The sequence below is a fragment of the Acanthochromis polyacanthus genome, chromosome 2, assembly GCF_021347895.1.
Source record: "Acanthochromis polyacanthus isolate Apoly-LR-REF ecotype Palm Island chromosome 2, KAUST_Apoly_ChrSc, whole genome shotgun sequence".
NCBI lineage: Eukaryota > Metazoa > Chordata > Actinopteri > Pomacentridae > Acanthochromis > Acanthochromis polyacanthus.
Window position 1 is genome coordinate 43,188,364 of NC_067114.1, and position 19,086 is coordinate 43,207,449.

General features: G+C 39.6%; 1 protein-coding gene across 2 annotated transcripts in view; it reads right to left on the reverse strand.

Annotated features, from left to right (window-relative positions):
* Window positions 1-19,086, reverse strand: part of lrp4 (low density lipoprotein receptor-related protein 4) — a 151,219-nt gene that overhangs the window by 27,494 nt on the left and 104,639 nt on the right. For both annotated transcript variants that reach the window (XM_022211235.2, XM_022211234.2), the window contains exons 10-15: window positions 17,388-17,522; window positions 15,007-15,132; window positions 14,330-14,560; window positions 12,410-12,566; window positions 11,627-11,844; window positions 1,682-1,858 (exon numbers count right to left, since the gene is read on the reverse strand). In XM_022211235.2, coding sequence (XP_022066927.1) covers window positions 1,682-1,858; window positions 11,627-11,844; window positions 12,410-12,566; window positions 14,330-14,560; window positions 15,007-15,132; window positions 17,388-17,522 — 1,044 coding nt within the window. The remainder of the gene's footprint in view (window positions 1-1,681; window positions 1,859-11,626; window positions 11,845-12,409; window positions 12,567-14,329; window positions 14,561-15,006; window positions 15,133-17,387; window positions 17,523-19,086) is intronic.

Here is a 19,086-nt window from a genome sequence, read left to right on the forward strand (position 1 = left end):
CATACCTTGTCCAAAATGGCAAATATGTGTCCTTAATATCTCAAAATTAATCCAAAGTGACCCTAAATTTGTCTAAAGTGACTTGAAACTTGTCGGAAAAGACTCCAAATTTGCCCAAAATTACCCAAAATTTGTCCAAAATACCCAGAAAGAGTTTGTAAAGTGGATGGTGATTTCTATCTCAATGGCATCTTTCATCAATAATGTCAATAAGTCCAAAACTATTTAAATTTTGTCTTAAATACTTTTTAAAAGTATCCAAAGTTACTTAAAACGTGTCAAAAATGATTCAAAAGTCATCCAAAGTGAATAGAAATTTGTCTCAAATGACTCAAAACCTGTCTGAAAAGACTCCAAATGTTCCTAAAGTGAACTAAATTAATCCAAAATAAACAAAATTTGTCCAAAAATACTAATTAAAGAGTTTGTAAAGTACAAGGTTATTGGTATCCCATTATCAATATCGATCAATGTGTCCAAAATTAGTAATATTTTCCCCAAATAATTTTTAAAAATTGTCCAAAAGAACTCAAAATGTGCCTGAAAAGGCAAACATTAATCCAAAATGATTCGAAATCCATCCAAAGTGACTCGAAATTTGGCTAAAATGACTCAAAATTTGTCTGAAAAGACTCCAAATTTGCCTGTAATAAACAAAATTTATCTAAAAACGCTCAGAAACTGTTTCTAGAGCAGGGGTCAGCAACCTTTAACACTCAAAGAGCCATTTCGACCCGTTTCCCACATTAAAGAAAACACCGGGAGCCGCAAAATCCTTTTGGCATTTAAAATGAAGACAACACTGCATATATGGCTTTTTTTTTTACCTCTATGCTCTTGTTAATCAGTCGTGATTAATTAATTACAAAGCCTCTAATTAGATTCATTTTTTAAATTGTGTCCTTCCACTAATATTTATCTTACTTGGTTAATGCAATTTTTGCTCTTGGACCTCATATGTTACGTAATGTTAGCTGGAAATCAATATTTTGCGAATGTCTATTTAACTTGTAAAATCTATTTATCTATTTATCTTAAGCTAATAACTTTTCTCCGGTAAGTCGCTGCCCTATTTTCCAAGACGACACTCCTCTGACTCTCTGACCTGCTGCCGTGTTCTTGCGAGTAACGTGTATTACCCTATCATGAGTACTTTTGACTCAAAGACAGACGTGTCTTTCTTGGAGTGGAGCTTTAATATACAGGCTTGCCATTCTTGAGTACAAAACGATGTGAAACTACAGGCGTTGCTTCTTCTTCTCCTCTGCATCAACCTTGCGCTCTCATGTCCCAGCCAGGGGAAAACCCCAGCAGCACGTCCGGTGGAGTGACACGTCAAAATAAGAGCGGTAATTTCACAATAAAACTCTCTATATTAAAATGCATTGAAACGCGCCTGAAAGGCAGAACAATTTATTTTCCAAAGTTACAGGGAGCCACAACAGAGGGCTGAAAGAGCCACGGGTTGCCGACCCCTGGTCTAGAGGGTTATTGGTATGTCATTAAGAAAATTCTAACAATATTATCCAAAATGATTAAAAACTTGTCGTGAATAATTTAAAAATTGTCCAAAATGACTGAAACCGTTTCCAGCCAACAGTGAAAAATGTTAGAATAGAGCAGAACATGTGAGATCTTTCATTCAACAAGTATTCAGCGTCTGAACCGGCCGTGTACCGACCTGCCGGCTGCCTCTGCGGGTGCAGGGTGTGGATATCCATGGGAAAGTGCAGCTTGTTGCGGATAATCTCCTGGTTCTTGCCGGTGAACTTGTTGGCGCTGTTGATGCTCTTGGTGTGCCAGTCGGTCCAGTACAGGCTGTCCTCAAACACTGTGATGGCGAACGGGTGCGGAAGGCCTGAGAAGAGAAGAACGTGGAGTTGTGAAATAGGGGCTGAGTGACAGTTTTAGAGAGTGAACGAGCTGCCATGTCTGTGGGAAGTTAATCATCAAAGCAAACAAACACAGGCGTTAATCTCGACACCTTCGTAATGAGCAAAAAAAGGCAACGATTCTCTGATCCATGTGGACACAACAAACGGAAAAGAGCAACATTTGGCTCGTTCCACCAAACATCCTCCCATTGGGCGCTGTGGGCTTCGCTGATGTCATACCGTCCCCATTTAGAGCTGCTTTCAATTACTCTGCCTCTCATCAGGCTGTAGCTGCTTTAGTTGTGGTCGGAGCGTCCAAAACCGGAGGCGCTTCGTCGGTTTTCCATGCGTAATGCGACTTTTCCGTCCAGAACCTAAATGCGACGTCGAGAACACCCTTTAAAGCGGGTCACGCTCACACTGGACAGTTCTTGTCTCAATAAAACTCTATTTACTTTGTAGATTTTAATGGGAAGTTTTCATCTAAAGAGGAATAAATCCCAGATTTTTCCTGCTACTTACAAGGTGTGCGTTCAGTGTGAGCTCAAATCCAAAACCAACATTAAAAGCTTGAGTTTCCAGTAATAGGAGAGATTTACATCTGCTGGTGCTCTTTAATACCTTTAATATGGTTTGTGGGTTTAACAGAAGAACACTAAATACCTGGGATTTTTTTTATTAATGTGGTTGTCTTAAAACACGGCTGTACGAGATTTCTCTTCAGCGTGGGACTAAATGAGCAATAATTAAAGATCAAGATAGAAAAGTAGAGCTGATGTCACTTCAGAGCCAAGAACACAGAGAAAACACAAACACAACAATCATTTATCAGCTGTGTGTACATTTGTCAGATAATAGTATCAACACACTTCATTGCTGTTGTTAGGAAGTGGATTGGAAATATAAATTTGAGGGCCTTTAACCACCTAAACTTGGTTTTGGAGTGGTTTTTTTTACTCATCGTGGGCCCATTTTTCCCCACAATACAAAGTCTTGCACCCAATGGAAAAGGCACAACCATGGCTGGAAGTAGAGAAAAAGCCACAATACAAATAACAAATGCATAATGCCAAAAATCATAAAAAGGAAAAAGCCAAGGTTGTATTTTGTTTATTTTAGAAACATTGAAAGAAAAAATGGAATCAATATGTGCAACATTTTTCCAAGCAGCTCCAGGTGTTAAAAACTACTGAAAAACAATGGTGGCTCCACAGACTGTAGGTTCATTACTATTTAAATTATTCATTTGTTTTCAGAACTTTTCTCCTGTTCTATGCTGTAGTTCTTCCTAAAAAAAAACACTGATTTTTTTCCCACATGACTGTTGGTTGCAACTGAGTCACTAAAAACGCCACAGTTGCACAGGATAGTGCAGAAGTTTTTGCTTTTTACAGTATGCAGCGAGAATAAATGGGTCTTTTTTGGCTTTTTTTTTTTTTTTTTTTAGAATAAAATGACTGATTAAAAATCACAATTTAAAGTTAGGAGATTCATTTGAAGACTGTTGAAAAGCCAACATTTCTTTCTGTTTTCAAAGTTTCCGTCTCTAATAAATTGTGTAATTTCGGTGTTTTTTGAAAGAGAGCCAGCCTTTTAAAGCTGGTGGGTTTTGGCATTCAGAAGTGTGACTGAAATGTGAAAATCGAAAGTTGGAAAAGTTTTACCGATGCCACTTTATCAGAGCTTCTACCCACTTCAAAACCAGAGCAAAGAACACAGAGAGCACAAGAATCATTCATGTCATCAGTTGCACCTTTGGCAGACAACAGTGTTGACAAGTAAAACCCTCATTGCTTTCATTAGACGCCGACTCTAAAAACAAGCTCCAGGGCCTTTAAAACGCTGGCTAAAAGAGGAACTTGTGTTGCACGGAGGCTTTAAGGTTGTGACTACGTTTTTGGTCATTTAACCACTGGTTGACTTGTGCATTTTTAGTTTTAAAAATTAGTTGCTGCTTCTGTAATTGTTCATATGTGAGGTGGAGGGTGTGAGCCACTAATCTAACAGCTGCTAACTGATCCTACCACCAATCAAACTTTGTTTTAGTTTGGACATTTGCCCAAACTAATAAAAAAACTTGACCATAAGTGAATCAAAATGTACCCAAAATAACTAAAATACTTTCTAGAAAAAAACAAACCTTATCCAAAATGGCAAAGATTCGTCCCGAAGGTTTCAAAATTCATCCCATGAGACCCAAAATTGGTCTAAAGTGACACAAAACTTTTCCAAAAATATCCACAAGGAGTGTGTTTGTGTGTAGATTAGTATTTATTTATCAATGTCGATCAATATGCCCAAAATGACTCAAAATTTGTCTTAAATCATTGAAAAAATTGTTCAAGATTAATTAAAATGTGTCCAAAATAATTACAAATTCATCCAAAGTGACCCAAAACTTGTGTAAAAAGACTCTAAACTTTCCCAAAATAAACAAAATTGATCCAAAATTATACAATTTTTTTGAAAAAATAGTTTGTAAAGTACAAGGTTATTGGTATCTCATTATCAATATTGATCAATATGTCCAAAATAACTCAGATTTGTCCATATTATATGTCCAAAATGAGTAGAATATTGTTCTAAACATTTATTTTTTCCAACTGTCCAAAATGTATCCAAACGTGTCCAAAAAGGCAAACATTCATCCAAAATGATTCAAAAGTCATCCGCAGTGACTTCAAATTGGGCTAAAACGACACAAAACTTTCATATTTTCCCAAAATAAACAAAATGTGTCCAAAAATGCTCAGAAACTGTTAAGAGTGTAGAAAGCTATTAGTATCTTATTTATCAATAGCGATCGATGTGTCCATTCAGCAGCACTCGTCCAATTAAAGTCCTCTTTCCCTCCACAGGAGTAGCTGCACAGCCAGTGGGATGAGATCGCTGAATGGATGGAAAAAGTGATTTCTGCTGCAGCACCGAGCCACGGTGATGCGGCGAGCGCGCTGGGTGCACGGCTTTTAAAAACACTGCTGCTCGTTTAATGACAGTGTTTTACGGCGAAGCATAAATGTCAAGTGGTAAATGGCTAAAGCTGGAGGGAGACCAGAATGATAATGAGCCACGAGGATCAGAGTAAATGTGTGTTCAGCTCCAGCGAGACAAAACGTTTGATCATTTTAAACAAATTTAGATGTTTTCTATCCCTTAACTAATTGTTTAAGCTACTTCTGGTGCTGCAGTAAGAATGAGAGAACGTCTGAACGCACCTTTAAAATCATGCATGAATAAAAAGCGTATTTTATTTTGCCTCTTGAGAACGTTTTCTAATGTCTCAAATCTTTGCTACAAATTGGAGGCGGATTGTATCTTGGTAAAGGACGATTGGCATCAGGAAATCAACTAATACGTCCCACTCACTACACAACTTGGTAACCAGAAAGTTTCAGTGTCTCATCTGTTGAAACATATTACCGCCTTGGTATTTTGGTTTCAGTTTTGGAAAATATGGGAAACACCATCTGTGCAGCAAGTATGTTCCACTCTGTTCTGTTTCTCTGGATCAAAAAAAATCATTAAATTATGAGTCCGATTAAGTACAGAAGAGTAATAATCTGAGCAGGCGTTTGGTGTTGGCTTTAGGTACTGGACAGCTTTTAATGCGACGCTGCAGTAAATGCCATGAATGGATAGTCATTAAGGGATCATTTTCTCAGAAAGTTTAACAGAAAACTAGAAATTTTTCAGTTAGGAATCAGTAAAAACAGCCAAGCTAACCAGCATCTCCACATTTTCCTTCCTGCTGAAGCAGCTCCAGGTGTGTGTGAAGGGATGCCGGCTGAATGTTTGTTTTCTGATCTTATCCCAGCCTGAGGGAGACAACGCTACACCCCCTTCCCTCCTCCGAGCCGTCTACAGAGGCGCCTGCTTTTGATACGGTCACCTTCTTCCTTGCCATCTCTCCGACCTCAGCAGCACCAGCCCTCCTGGCCCTTTCTTCCGGGACAGCTGGAGGAGCAGCTGCAGGCTGACAGGGCTTCAAACGTCCCACCAAGCCTTCACAGTTATGTCCCCTTTAGCCTACATGTGGCACCTCCCTGTCCTCTCACACCTTCATCGGATCTGTCACCGTCGCTGTTATACTGTAGGTCAACAGCGACACAACATCGCCTCCAGCTGGACAGAACACTGATCAGATTATAGCGTGATGGACAGCAAAGTCTGTCTGTGGAGATTGTCAGTCATTCAGGTTATGGTAACTCTAGGAGCTTCAGCAAAGAGCAACTAGACTTCTGTTTCTGGTTCTCTAAGACATTTCACCTCTCATCCATGAAGCTTCTTTAGTTCCAGAACCTAAAAGAGAAGTCCAGTTGCTTTAACTGAAGCTCCTACGACTCCTTCAGAAATCTTATTCTTGTTTGAGCTTCCACTAAAGTCACTTACAAAACAACAAATCAAATAAAATTATTGTGATGCTAGATATGTTTTTTCTCATGTATTTTGTCTGTGAAGTTACACATTATGACGAGTTTACACTGTGAAAAACATAGTGATGCACTCATATGAATGGCAACACATTAAGTAAACTGGAAAAGGCTCCGCCAAGGCTGCTCAGTCGTATCATTTCTGACAGCTGAAATCTTTCAAAAATTCATAGATCCAGACTAAAAGCCGCATCACTGCCAAAATCTAATCAATCAGTCCTTTTGTCATTTCTGACCTTCCCTGAAAATTTCATCAAAATCTGTTTGTCTGTTTTTGAGTAATGTTGCTAACAGACAAACAGACAGACAAACTAACGCTGATCGTCACATAAGTCCACCGAGGCTCCACCTCTTTGGTGGAGTAAAAAAACAAAATAAAAATATACATGTATGATTTAAGTAGTGCAAAACTCAGAAAAAAAGTATAAATTTGGACATTAAAGAGGGTATATGTTTGGTAAAAAGATAAATGGTAAGGGATTTAAAGAAGCATCTAAAGAATGTTTAATACTAGAAAGTATAATCAAGGTTTAGGATAAAAATTCTCTATTGTTAAAGTGTCATTTTTTTGTTTTTGTGCCTGTAAACCATTTTGATTTCCAAAACCAGGATAGGACCTTATCCTAGTATTGAGAAAACCCAATAATGGCAGCCGGAGCACTCTGAAAGAAAGCAGAGTGCTGCTGCATGTACAGTATGTATCTTCTTGTTTTCTAATAGATGCCAGCAACTTGTGCAAATGTAGGTCAGAGAGAAACAACCAACCGCATTATTTACCTGTGAATTTCTACGCATAATAATGCAAATATTGACTTCAGTCAGACACATTTACATACAGCAGTTTGTAGGCGTGCAAGTAGAAATCACTCTTTTTAGATGGAAATACGTGGAATGGTTCAAGTTCAGGATCTTGACACAGAACCAGAGCCAGAACCAGTAGCTCATTAGTCGAAATGCCCCTACAGGGGAGAATTTTACATTTCTGATTTGTTGACTTCAAGGGGTTGTACCAGAAAACACAGTGACGTTTAATCTAGACATTCATGATATGTAGAAAAAGCAGAACACAGGAACTGTTTGACAGGAAGTTTGCTGCATTCATGCTCATACATTAGAAAAAAATCGTTGGAGTTTCCCATAGAGCTTGTCTTCATTCCCATCCTCTGGATAAAATATGAGTTTTGAGAGTGATATCTCCATTCAGAGGACCAACATTCATTAATTTTACAGTTCTGCAGAGGATGACTGGTACACTTCTAATTGTGCCTAAAAATACTTGTGCCTTCCTGAAGTTTAAAACACATTACAATAAAACCTGTGAGCTGAGCAGCTGTCCACAAGGGGGCATTGTTTCGTAGGTCTTCCTAACGGCGAACTGGACGTGCTGTCATGCAGCATTGTGAATGACAAATCACTGCAGTGTACATTTGTCCTCAGGCAGATGTACTCCAAGATCACATTCATACAAAGAAACCCACAGACATTCCCGCCCACACACAAGCAGACATAGCTGCTCCTTCTCCATCCCCCACCTCCAGGTGCACAGGTGTGCAGACTGGATAGCGGAGTTATCCGTGACACCTGTCTGCCGTCCAGCTCCGGTGACAGAGGAGCTGGCTCTCATCCAGCCTCTCAGAGAGCTATAGGTGCAGGGAGATAAATGCTCGTTAACATTCCCGGGCACAGCGACTCACAATGTAACACACACACGCGCACACACACACTCGTCCCATTTGTCCTGTGTGTTGTCTGAGCAAACAGAGGCTGTGGAGGAAGGACAGGGCCAATTACAGCCTTTTATCCTGAGAGCACACATCATTAAGGAGAGCTCACAGGGCTGATGGTGCACACACACTCATCAAACATTTCCCCTCTCCCTTTCTCTCCTTTCACACTCTTGATCATCACTGATGTGCTGCCACACTCTTTTCACTTCATCAGGACAAAAAAAAAGAAAGAAAAAAAAATCCCAAATTGGAAACTTCTGTCAGCTGACACCTGTACTCACACTCACAACCTCTCCAGATATTCAGGGTTCTCCTGCTGTTATGTAACTGCCATGAATGAAATTCTTAACCATGAAAACACAGATTTTTAATTTAATTACTGTTAGCTTTATTGTCATTAAGCACTCATGTTTGTCTAATAGTTGAGGATCTCCATGATGGGGATCAGGGCCCATGAAGGCCTGTCACATGGGTGTCAAAAAGGGAGAGCAAAAATTGTGGCAGGAAGCTAGGGATGCAATTTTTGAACAGTTTTCTTCGATAAATAATAAACAGTGGTCAATCATTCAATCGTCTATTGAAACAAAATGATCACAGTGGACATTTGTCCTGTCAACAGACACATCATTTATAACTGTAGCTTGTCCTGAACACATAAGCTGAGGCCAGAGGTCATTAAGCATCACAAAAGTCTTTGTCATGGTGGCCCACTGCTAGCTAGACCGCCACAATGCTCTATGTTGTCCTAGTAACCATCTTCTCTGGTTGCTACAGCATTAAACAGCAACAGAACATTAAGTTGTTCCTGGTGGAACAACCAGCTACTGCAGCTTATCTACAATGCATTTCATATAGGTGTCAGGAGGAATTAAATATCTAAAGAAATGAAGTGAAAACATCAGGATCACGCCGTAAATCTAATATTGTTTTGGTTGTATCTCTTGTTCTAAAGCAGGACTGTCCACCAAACTTTGTGGAAATCTGCTGGTATATCAGCTAACATGAGTAAAAACATAATTTGTAGAGAGCCTGATGATTCTGGATTTTAGTGACCGATACCGATTTAAAGGATTAACAAATTCTGAAATCAATATATCAGCCAATATTGTGTATCTATATGCAACACAAAGTTATAATGAGAAGGGAAAATGATATTGTAACTGTGTATTAACTTCACAGTAATGTGTTCTACAATCTAGTCAGCAGGTTCCCATGAACACAAATACAGACTCAACATCACTACCTATTCAACTGTGATGAATTCTCTGCTACATGTGCTTCAGAGACCGCTAAGATTTTTGCAATCAGTGGAGTCGGAGCCGCTCTGTTGACCAAACTGTGTGATGATACAGTTTCGAAATTAAACCAAGGATCTTTTCTCCACATTATGTGCGATAAAAGGCAGATTTCATATCAACAACATATGCGCCTGACATTGATATATCAGCTGTGCTCTAATAATTTGACAAACGTACAGAGGGACATGCATGGTCGAACAATCCACATTCAGCCTCCAGTAGACTTTAAATACATTTTTATTACTGCCTTAAAGTGTGTCTGCTTCTATTCCCCACCAACCCGGTGCCACTGCAACGCTTCCATTACCCAGTCCCAGCATCACCACTGGATTAAATCATCACACCGCCAACCTACAGTGATCAGGGTGTTCCTGCCGGCTGCTAGTTTGCTGACTGAGAAACATGAGGAGCACAAACTCGGCAGGAAACTACGAAAACTATCAGCCAAAACCTGAGAAACGAATCTCACTGCAGCATGAGGTCACAGAAGGAAGCCTGAGTGTATGTGTGACAGCTTAGCACTGTGCCGTATATCTGCCAGAAACCTTCTTTTAATGCACACACGTCTCTGTAGGAAACAACAACATAAACAAAGGCATGCGCTCCACTTTACATCGTCATTTATGGCTTTTGTGCGTGTGCATTTCAGCGGTAGGAACATGTGCAAGTGCTTTAATGGAAATATGGCGCTGATTAACTCCACATGGCATAATGAAGCAGCGTCAGTGTGCTACATCCTATATCCATCGCCTTGTGAATGCGTGTTTCTGTGCACGTGAGAGTGATAATTAATGAATATCCAACAATCTGAACTCCCGCCAGACCTCTGCACAGCACGTCACTTCTGTTTTCCTCTGCCTCACTCAGAGCTTTCAAAGAAAAAAACTTTCAGCAACTTCTGAGGTTCTTGGATAAACAACTGCCAAGGCTTTGTGTTTACAAAGCTGTCATACCTTCATTTAAAACAGACGAGTTTCAGGATTTTCTGCTCGTTAGATAAAACACAGTTTACACGGAACTGGAGTTCAAAAATCTTGTATCAAACATCTAATTTGGGTGCTGGTCAAAAAAATTTAAAGAAAAGAAGGCAACAACCAATGTAACATTTTGAAGAATGAATTCAAAAAGCGTTTTCTGAACATTTGGGTTGCTACAAATCATAACAAATGATGAGAAATTCAGCTCTGTGATTCCTCAATGTCTTCTCTAATCTCATCCAAGTTCTGGCTAATCTCCATTAACAAGTTTATGACAGTCTTTCCCATAGTTCCTACTTAAATCTGTAATTAAATCTGCAGCTCAGCCTCCGTTAATGCAAACACAACACTTTGTGTTAAAAAGTAAAGGGTTTCTACTTCTAAGTGCAGCTGCTGAGTCTGAACCACTGAAATTAGCAACAGAAAACTTTGTCTTCATTAAACTTGTTCAGTTCAAAACACTGAACAGATGAAGAGTAAAAGAAGAAGCAGCTACAGCGAGCCGGACTATAATACTTGAAGGAGTTCATGAAAGTTTTAGCTTCACTTTTTAGGCACTAGTATCAGTTCACTACAAAGCACCGAGACTTTTCAGACCCCAGAATTATTTTCAGTGGATATAAAGGTTCCTCTAGACCGCTGGTGATCCATGTTTCCATGTGAAGATTAGGTGACTATACAATGAAATACTCCACTTCAGTCCAGTAGGTGGCGGTAATACAGATACCGCAACAACACCACATAAAACCAATAATCTCCAGCATTACAATAACAGTAAGCATGGACGAGATTCAAGTCTTGCTGCTGCTGACTGTAATTTACTGCTTCATAAATGGAACCACTGAGTCAATGCTGAAAAAGAAACAAGCAGTAGTAGCAAAGGAAACTCAAAAAGCTTAAAACACTAGACATGATGAACACAAATGGATTTTAAAAGCTACTGCAGAGATTGACCATGAGATGGCTGAGACGGATAGGCTGAAATGAAACGGTGCAGGTACTCCAGCAACCAGAAATGTTCACCACTTTAAGCCTCAACCCCAATGTTCCTAAAAGTTCATGAAGTCCGCAAACTAAGAGAAGGTTGACAGTCTCTGAGAAGAGATCCTGAAGTTCAAACAAGTCTAAAAATCCCAAACATCTAGCAATCCATCAAGGAAGAAGGTAGGCTCTATATTTTGTTCTTAAGGAATCAATAAGGACGATACTTTATGTCCCAATACTATCTGTAACAAACTCTGATGATCAGAAAAGATGAGCTCTTTTGTGATTCTTCAACCCAAGCTTGAAACAAACAACAGCTAGCAGGTGGTAGTTTACCTTGGCTGATGACGGCCTTACGGTTGCGTCCATCCAAGTCAGCCTTCTCGATGACGTGGTGCTTGGCGTCCACCCAGTACATCCGGCGTCCTGCGTAGTCGATGGTGAGGCCGTTGGGCCAGAACAGATGTGTGTCTGCGATGACCCGCCGGTTGGATCCGTCCATGTTGGCGTACTCAATGCGAGGCGTGTTGCCCCAGTCGGTCCAATAGATTTTACTGAAGAGGAAAACAGGACAGTTACGGTTAGTTTAGTTGCTGTTTGAGCAGAAATGGGCTGATCCTCGTGGCAAAGACGCAAACAGATTGTTGTCTGGATTCAAGACGCAGCAGATGTCTGAAATCAAAGAAGCCTCCCTCGTCCTCAACATTCATGTCCTCCTCATCAGTGCTCATCTGTTCTGTCCAGCCTCAGAGGGAAGATATACTTTGCAGGGTTTTTTTTTATATTTTTCAATTATCACATGCAAATCAGCCACCTAATAAGCCAAATGAGTTTTCTAGCTTTAAATTTCTCTGGGGCTTCATCCAAAACTCTTTCCAGTAACTGCAGCATATGAAACTAGGGAGGAAAACACTCTTTGCGGCTGCCTGTTTCATGAAATACTTGTTCCACACAGATGCTCGCCTCTGGGTACTGCTGTGCTGCCAAACTTTAATCCCTGCTCTGCTGCTACACTACAACTGGGACACATCCAGAGGGGATATGTATATATGAGTGTGTGTACATATGGAGCCATCTGCAGTGAATTACGGGCATCTGTGTGTGTGTTTGGACTCGTACCCCTCTATGGGGTGCAGTGCGATGGCTCTGGGCTTCTCCATGTTCTGCCACAGCAGCACCTTACGATGAGTCCCGTCCAGGTTGGCCACCTCGATACGGGACGTCCCAGAATCTGTCCAGTACAGTTTGTCATGGATCCAGTCTATGGCCAGTCCACCTAGAGGAGAGAAAACACATTATATTACTTGTTACTGTCATTTGTTAAAGTATAACCACTTTAATGGAAACTGTGACAGATTATTATGTCCTCATTGTCTAATATTTTCTACCTAATTATTGACTGTCTGCTTGTTAATATTCTTATTTGCTGATGCAACCTCCTTTATCCTGCTGATAAAACACATTTAAGGGGAGGTAAGAAAAAGAACAAAATACTTTTCAATTCTTTCTTGTTTAATCCTCTGTATCCCAAGCAATTTCTGGATTTTTTTTTTGCCCCCGTCACATTTTTTTTTTCCTACTGTGGCTTCTTTTTGACTGCAGTATAAAGTTCTGCACCTCTATGGAAACATCAAAACCACTGCAAGAAGTAGAGAGATCTCAAGTAAAGGTATCATACTATAAATCACATTAAAAGCAAGAATGAAATTAATTTCTTTGATTACTATTTTACAAAGATTAAACAAAAAAAATAGTATCGACATGTTGAACTTTAACAGTGGCTAAGGCTGTAAGGTCTTGGTTATGCTACTAGCTAAGCTAGAACGCAACCAGAAATGACCCTGAAACATTGTCTGGAATATATTTTTCTAAGTGCTCATAGGTGTTAACAACACTAGAAAAATGGTAATTATACATAGTATAAATATTTATCTATTTGCATTCTTTATTTGTTTCCATATTTGTTTAGAAGTTCTTTCGAAAAGTCCCAGAATTTTTGCTATGTGATTGTTGGTCCCAGCTGAGTCACTACTGGTTTCTTAGGTGCACCTACAAATGCAAAATTTGTTGCTTTTCACATAATCTAGCTACTGTAAACAGTTTGTTTATAGCAAATTTTTAAACTGAGACATGCAGACTAAGATGATTTTAATGAAATATCCTGATTTGTAGTCTTTTTTTCCTTGAGGAAATCCATAGTTACAGTCAGTTAGGTCAAGGACCATCAGAAAAATGAAAATCATACGATGTCTGAAAACTTGTGCAACAGCATGAAACACTGCACAGAAATACTGGGAAAAAGATCATTTGTTGTTCATCAAGAAATTGTAACATCCCACAACTCCCCCTACAGGGAAGAATCACATAAAGGTGTTAGTTTTTAGATTCTCTTCATGTAAAGTTGTGCACATAAGAAACAACATGATAGCAAGTGAGGTTAGGACCGTCAGGCTAGCTGTTTCCCTCTGCCTCTAGTCTTTATGCTAAGCTAAGAGCTCCATGCTTAATGTGCAGACATGAGATTGATATTGATCCTCATCTTTTGTCTTTTAGAAAGAATTTCTTACAATGTGGAACTGCTGACAATAAGTGTCATCTTTAACTAATTGTTCATTCTTTGACCTTCACATCACAGCATGTAAGCAGAACACCACAGCAATAAAGATCTATTTAGGTAATTTTAGGGACAAAGAGATAAAATGTGGAAAAAATAACATGGATAAAAAAGAAAAAATACCCCAAATAAAAGTTGAAATCGACTAAAAAGAAGAGTCTAAAATAGAAACAGATACTGAGGCTGTGAGAAAATAAAAGTGAGGCTGAAAATAAAACACAGAGAGAAAACATAAACAGACTTTAAGAATTAAACAGTATTGATGTTATACGGCTGCATTCATACATGGATAAGGTGATGGATGAAGTGAGGGAGAGCACAGCCCGGTTGGACAGAAAGACGCAGAGTTGAATAAATTGAGAAAAGTGATTAATGAGCCTGTTGTCCTGCGTCTGAACCCACATCCCGTCAGCTGCGGCACCCACCTGGGCTCTCCAGGCCGGTGGACACGACCTCCTCCACGTTGGAGCCGTTCAGGTTGGCCTTCATGATGCGGTCCAGCGTTACGTCCGACCAGAACACCAGCTCACGGCTGTGGTGGAAGTCCAGAGCGATGGCGTTTTCCAGGTTGTTGAGGAGCAGCGTGTATTCGGAGCGATGCGGCAAAACCTGACGGATGTCGATGCGGTTGGCGAACAGCAGCACCGGCTCTGGACCTGGAGAGGGTCGGAGATGATGGGAATTAAAGTGGAAAAGAAGCTAAACCTCTGCAGTGAAAGTTGGAAAGCGACTAAACAGTAACAAGACGATAAAAGTTGAGCAAGACCCAGCGGTCACTTTTAACAAGAGCGAGCATTAATCTGTTGGGGTGAAGGTCTGTGTCCCGGCGGCTGTCTGACAGGCAGACCTGACCTGGGTTTAACTCTGGTCTGCAGCAGATTGATGAGCTGCTTTACCAGGCCTGCACTCTACCTCCGCGGCATATCTAAATCTAGTCCAGACCCTCTGAATGAGTCCAAGACCCCGGAGCAGAGCAGCGGATACAGTTACCGCTGAAGCGAGTGTAAACACTACACAACGGTGCTTTTATTGGAGGTCAAACGCCGGCGACTCGACTGTGGTCACATGTCAAGGATGAAACGCAGTGCAGCGGTTTATTTACCCAGGGCTTTGCAGCTGCGCTTGTCGGGTCGGAGCTCGTAGCCCTGAACGCACCAGCACTGGAACCCCCCCTCGGCGTTGGTACATCCCTGGCTGCAGTAGCCTTCTTCGGCACACTCGTCCACATCTGGAAGAGACCACAGAGGACACGAGGGGCAGAGAGACGTTGGTGAACTCAGGACATAAAGGATCAGAGGTGACTGGAAGGGGAACAATTCATTCACGCTTTTGGAACACATCCCGCTTCTTCTTTCATCACTTAAATTTGAGATTAATTCCCTGACCTATCAAACACACTCCTACAATGTGGAAAAAAAGGAAATTCTCTAAATTCTGGCAATAAATCCTGACTTGTGGCACAAATCCCAGATTCAATTGCACACCAAATTCGAATCAATAGCATCTCAGTCCAAAGCTTTACTTTCTGTGATGTTTCACGGAAATTTGTTGTGGAAATACTCCTGCTGACACACAGACAAACTTACTAAGAGGAATAAACTGTGAATAGTAGCAAAGGACTTTATTTTCTGGTCATATTTAGGAAGTTAGGATCAGTGAGAGAAAGGTTACATTTGTTTTTCTCTCCTTACTTAATTTTCTTACTTATCCCTTTGCAATCGTTCTTCCAGCCAAACACAAGCTTTTAAGTTTGTATTTTTTAGTCCTGGTACTTGAAAATGATTTAGCGAGTTGTAATAGACAGATACAATCTTAAAAATGCATGACTACTTTGCCCTTTAGATTGAAAATGTCATTGCTGCAGTGATATATAGTGAATCATACAGACATAATAAATTAGATTTATTTCTCGATAGATAAATCATTGCTCCAACTGACAAACAAGTCTCTCCAGAAGAGACAAAACCTGCAAAAACTGAACAAGAATCACAGTCAGTGCCACAAAACAGGACATAAGCTACTTTCACAGCAGCTAAGGCTACGCTATAAGCTAAAGGGCTTAGTTAGCTACTAGACAACAAACAAATAACTCTGAAACAGTGTCTGGAAAACAATATTAAATATTGCTTAAAGATATTGGCTTCAGTGGGCAAAAAAGTGACAGAAAGTATAAAAGAATATTAGATATAAGTACATCGTAGCATCACATAATGCTTAGATGCTCTCATTTCTAATGTCGTTGTACATATTTAGTTACAGTTATCTTCATTAATGTAGTAGCCCATTTATGAACGACAGATTCACTGCTGTCACATATATAACATTTAATGTGCATGTTTAATAAACATATTCAGCTATAGTAATAACAAGATAATCCCAGGTTGTAGCAGCAAAAGTGATGTATAAGTAGGTATAGATCATTCTACTTGTTAAATTGAAGCTAGTGTACAGACTCCTCTAAATACGGAAAGCAACTATATTGCACAGGTTTAATCTATAAGTAGAAAAATATGAATAATGCACAGATTACTGTACAGTATATGTTGAAAAAAATCCTTAACTGTAATATTAATAAGTGAAGATGCCCTATTATGAAATACAGTATTCTTGCTATCACATGTTGGCATTGTAAAATATTTAGATATATCAGTTCCAAACTAATAACGGTTATCAATCTCCTTGATTACTCATAATTAATGTTAGTATGGGCCCTGAAAATATAAAATCAGTCGATCCGAAATAATATGACTTCGTAAGTTATTTTTTCATCTATTGAAATATTTTATGTGTTTGTTTTATTCTCCTTTACCTTTAATTTATTTACATATTCATTGAGTTATACACTATTCTTCTTATTATTACTTCTAGCCTTGTCCTTATTGTCGCACCCTCTATTTTCTTTTATTCCACTTGATCTTTTATTACCTGAATATGGCATTTTTGGTTCTTTTATCATTTTATCTGGTGCTGTTATATTGACTTATTTTGAAAATCTTTCACCACATTTTGCCTCTCTGGTCTTGCTTCTGTTTGGACAGAACAGCCTTCTGTTGTTCAATGGTCTTCTTGAGTATCCCTCATTTCTTTTTTGTCATGTCTATAAAACACTCTGTTTCAAAAGGCATTACATAAATAGGGTTATTATTATTAGTTATAATTAAGTTTGTCATATGTCAATGATGGTTTTATATGTTAATTATGCTTCATAAGTTAATTATGCTTCCTGTTTCCCCAAGCTTATCTTTTTACTGAGGAATGATGAGCATGGCAACATATGGAGCAGCATTTTATAATAACGTCATGTTTAGGAAGTCAGTGAAGCTATCAGATGTTTAACACAAAGCAGCAGCTGGCCAATTGACAAACTCTGCAGAGGTCATGAATATTAACACCCTCAGCCTGCTCGCTCTCTTTCAACGCCGAATCTGCTGTCAGCTTGCAATGTGTACACACACTCAGACACACAAACTCAGACGGCGTTACCCTGGCAGGTTTTGCCGTCGTCCATCAGCCGGTATCCGGTGTGACAGGTGCACTGGACCAGTCCTCGGACCATCTGACACTTCTGGGAGCAGCCTCCGTTATTCTGGTTACAGTTGCCCTCGCTGGAGCGCGGCCCTGCTCGCAGCACGGAAACAACACGGGAACATAAACACAGCATGCTGATTCAGGACAAATACAAGCACACGCTGTAAAAAGTATCTGACTCATCTGGTGAGGAGTCGGGAAATATTCTCGTCCCACACGCAGAGATGCCCGAGGATGGCGATATCTTATCAGACACCCACATAGTCAGTCATCAGAATGTATCTGGACATTCACACTCAGGGGTTCTGAAGGATTAGGCTGACAGCTAACCTTCACTCTAGTGCCACCACTAGGCCTAAATCTATCTTCTTTGCAAGGTGCTGAGAAGTTAAAACCGTAAACTTCCTTTGCAAGCCTAAAATTCCACTTACATTACTGTTCAAAGGTTTGGGGTCACTTAGGAATGTCCTTGTTTTTGAAAGAAAAGCAGTTTATTTCAATGAAGATAACAGTAAATTAATCAGAAATACAGTCTAGACATGGTTAATGTGGTAAATGACTATTCGAGCTGGAAACAGCTGATAACAGAGGAACATTTCCAGCAACCATCACTCCTGTGTTCTAATGCTACATTGTGTTAGCTAATGGTGTTGAAAGGCTAACTGATGATTAGAAAACTTGTGTGCAGTTATGTTAGCACATGAAGAAAAGTGTGAGCTTTCATGGAAAACATGAAATTGTCTGGGTGACTCCAAACTTGTGAATGGCAGTGTACAAAACCTACGATAAGAATTAATGTCAAGTGGTTATGACTAGTTTTTAAAGCAGTCAAAAGTCACCAACCCTCTGAACCCAAAAACTAGCTAGCAGGTTTGAAAGGCAAAGCTCTCTTTACCAAAAAAAAACCCAACATTTATCATAAATAGAAACTGCAAAAACAAAAATAAATGCAGATTTTCTACATTCCAGCAGGAGTTAATCAACTATGACACACCTTTTGTTTAGGTAAATTGACTAAACTAAGCTCCATTTCTTCAAAATCACTTTATTCCAAACGACATTGTAAAAAACTGCCAAAAATAAACCTTTTGCACTAATCAGATTCTGTAAAAAAATTAAAAATTTAAAAAAAATTCTGCACTCCTCACTGCCACCATGAAGCCATTATTGACTCAGCTGCGACCAACATTCACGTCCAGTAAAAATTCAGGGATTGTTTTGGCAGAACTGGCTTTTTTTGGATGAATTGCAAGGTGTGTTTAAACAAAGCAGAAAATAAGTATGTAGCTAAGTATGATTAAATGATTAAAACTGTAACAACAACATCAACACTTGGAAAACCGTTGTACATGTTGATTCCATTTTGCTGGTCAAAAGACATTTTTGAGTTCTCTATACTTCTAGCTGTGCTGTTTCCATGGAGGTGAAATATGAGCAGACAGTGAGGAAAACAAAAAACACAGACACTTCCCAGGGTTCAGAGGGTTAATATCCAAATGACACACAGTGAAAGCTGTCAGCATCTTGAGGTTTGCTCAGTTTATTGTTCATGTCATGACTTCGACTTGGTTATTATCCCTTCAAGGCGAGTTGTTTCTTCATATTCTGAGTATTCTTTAAAGTACAAAGAGCTGATGTTTAGGTGGTTGTTTCT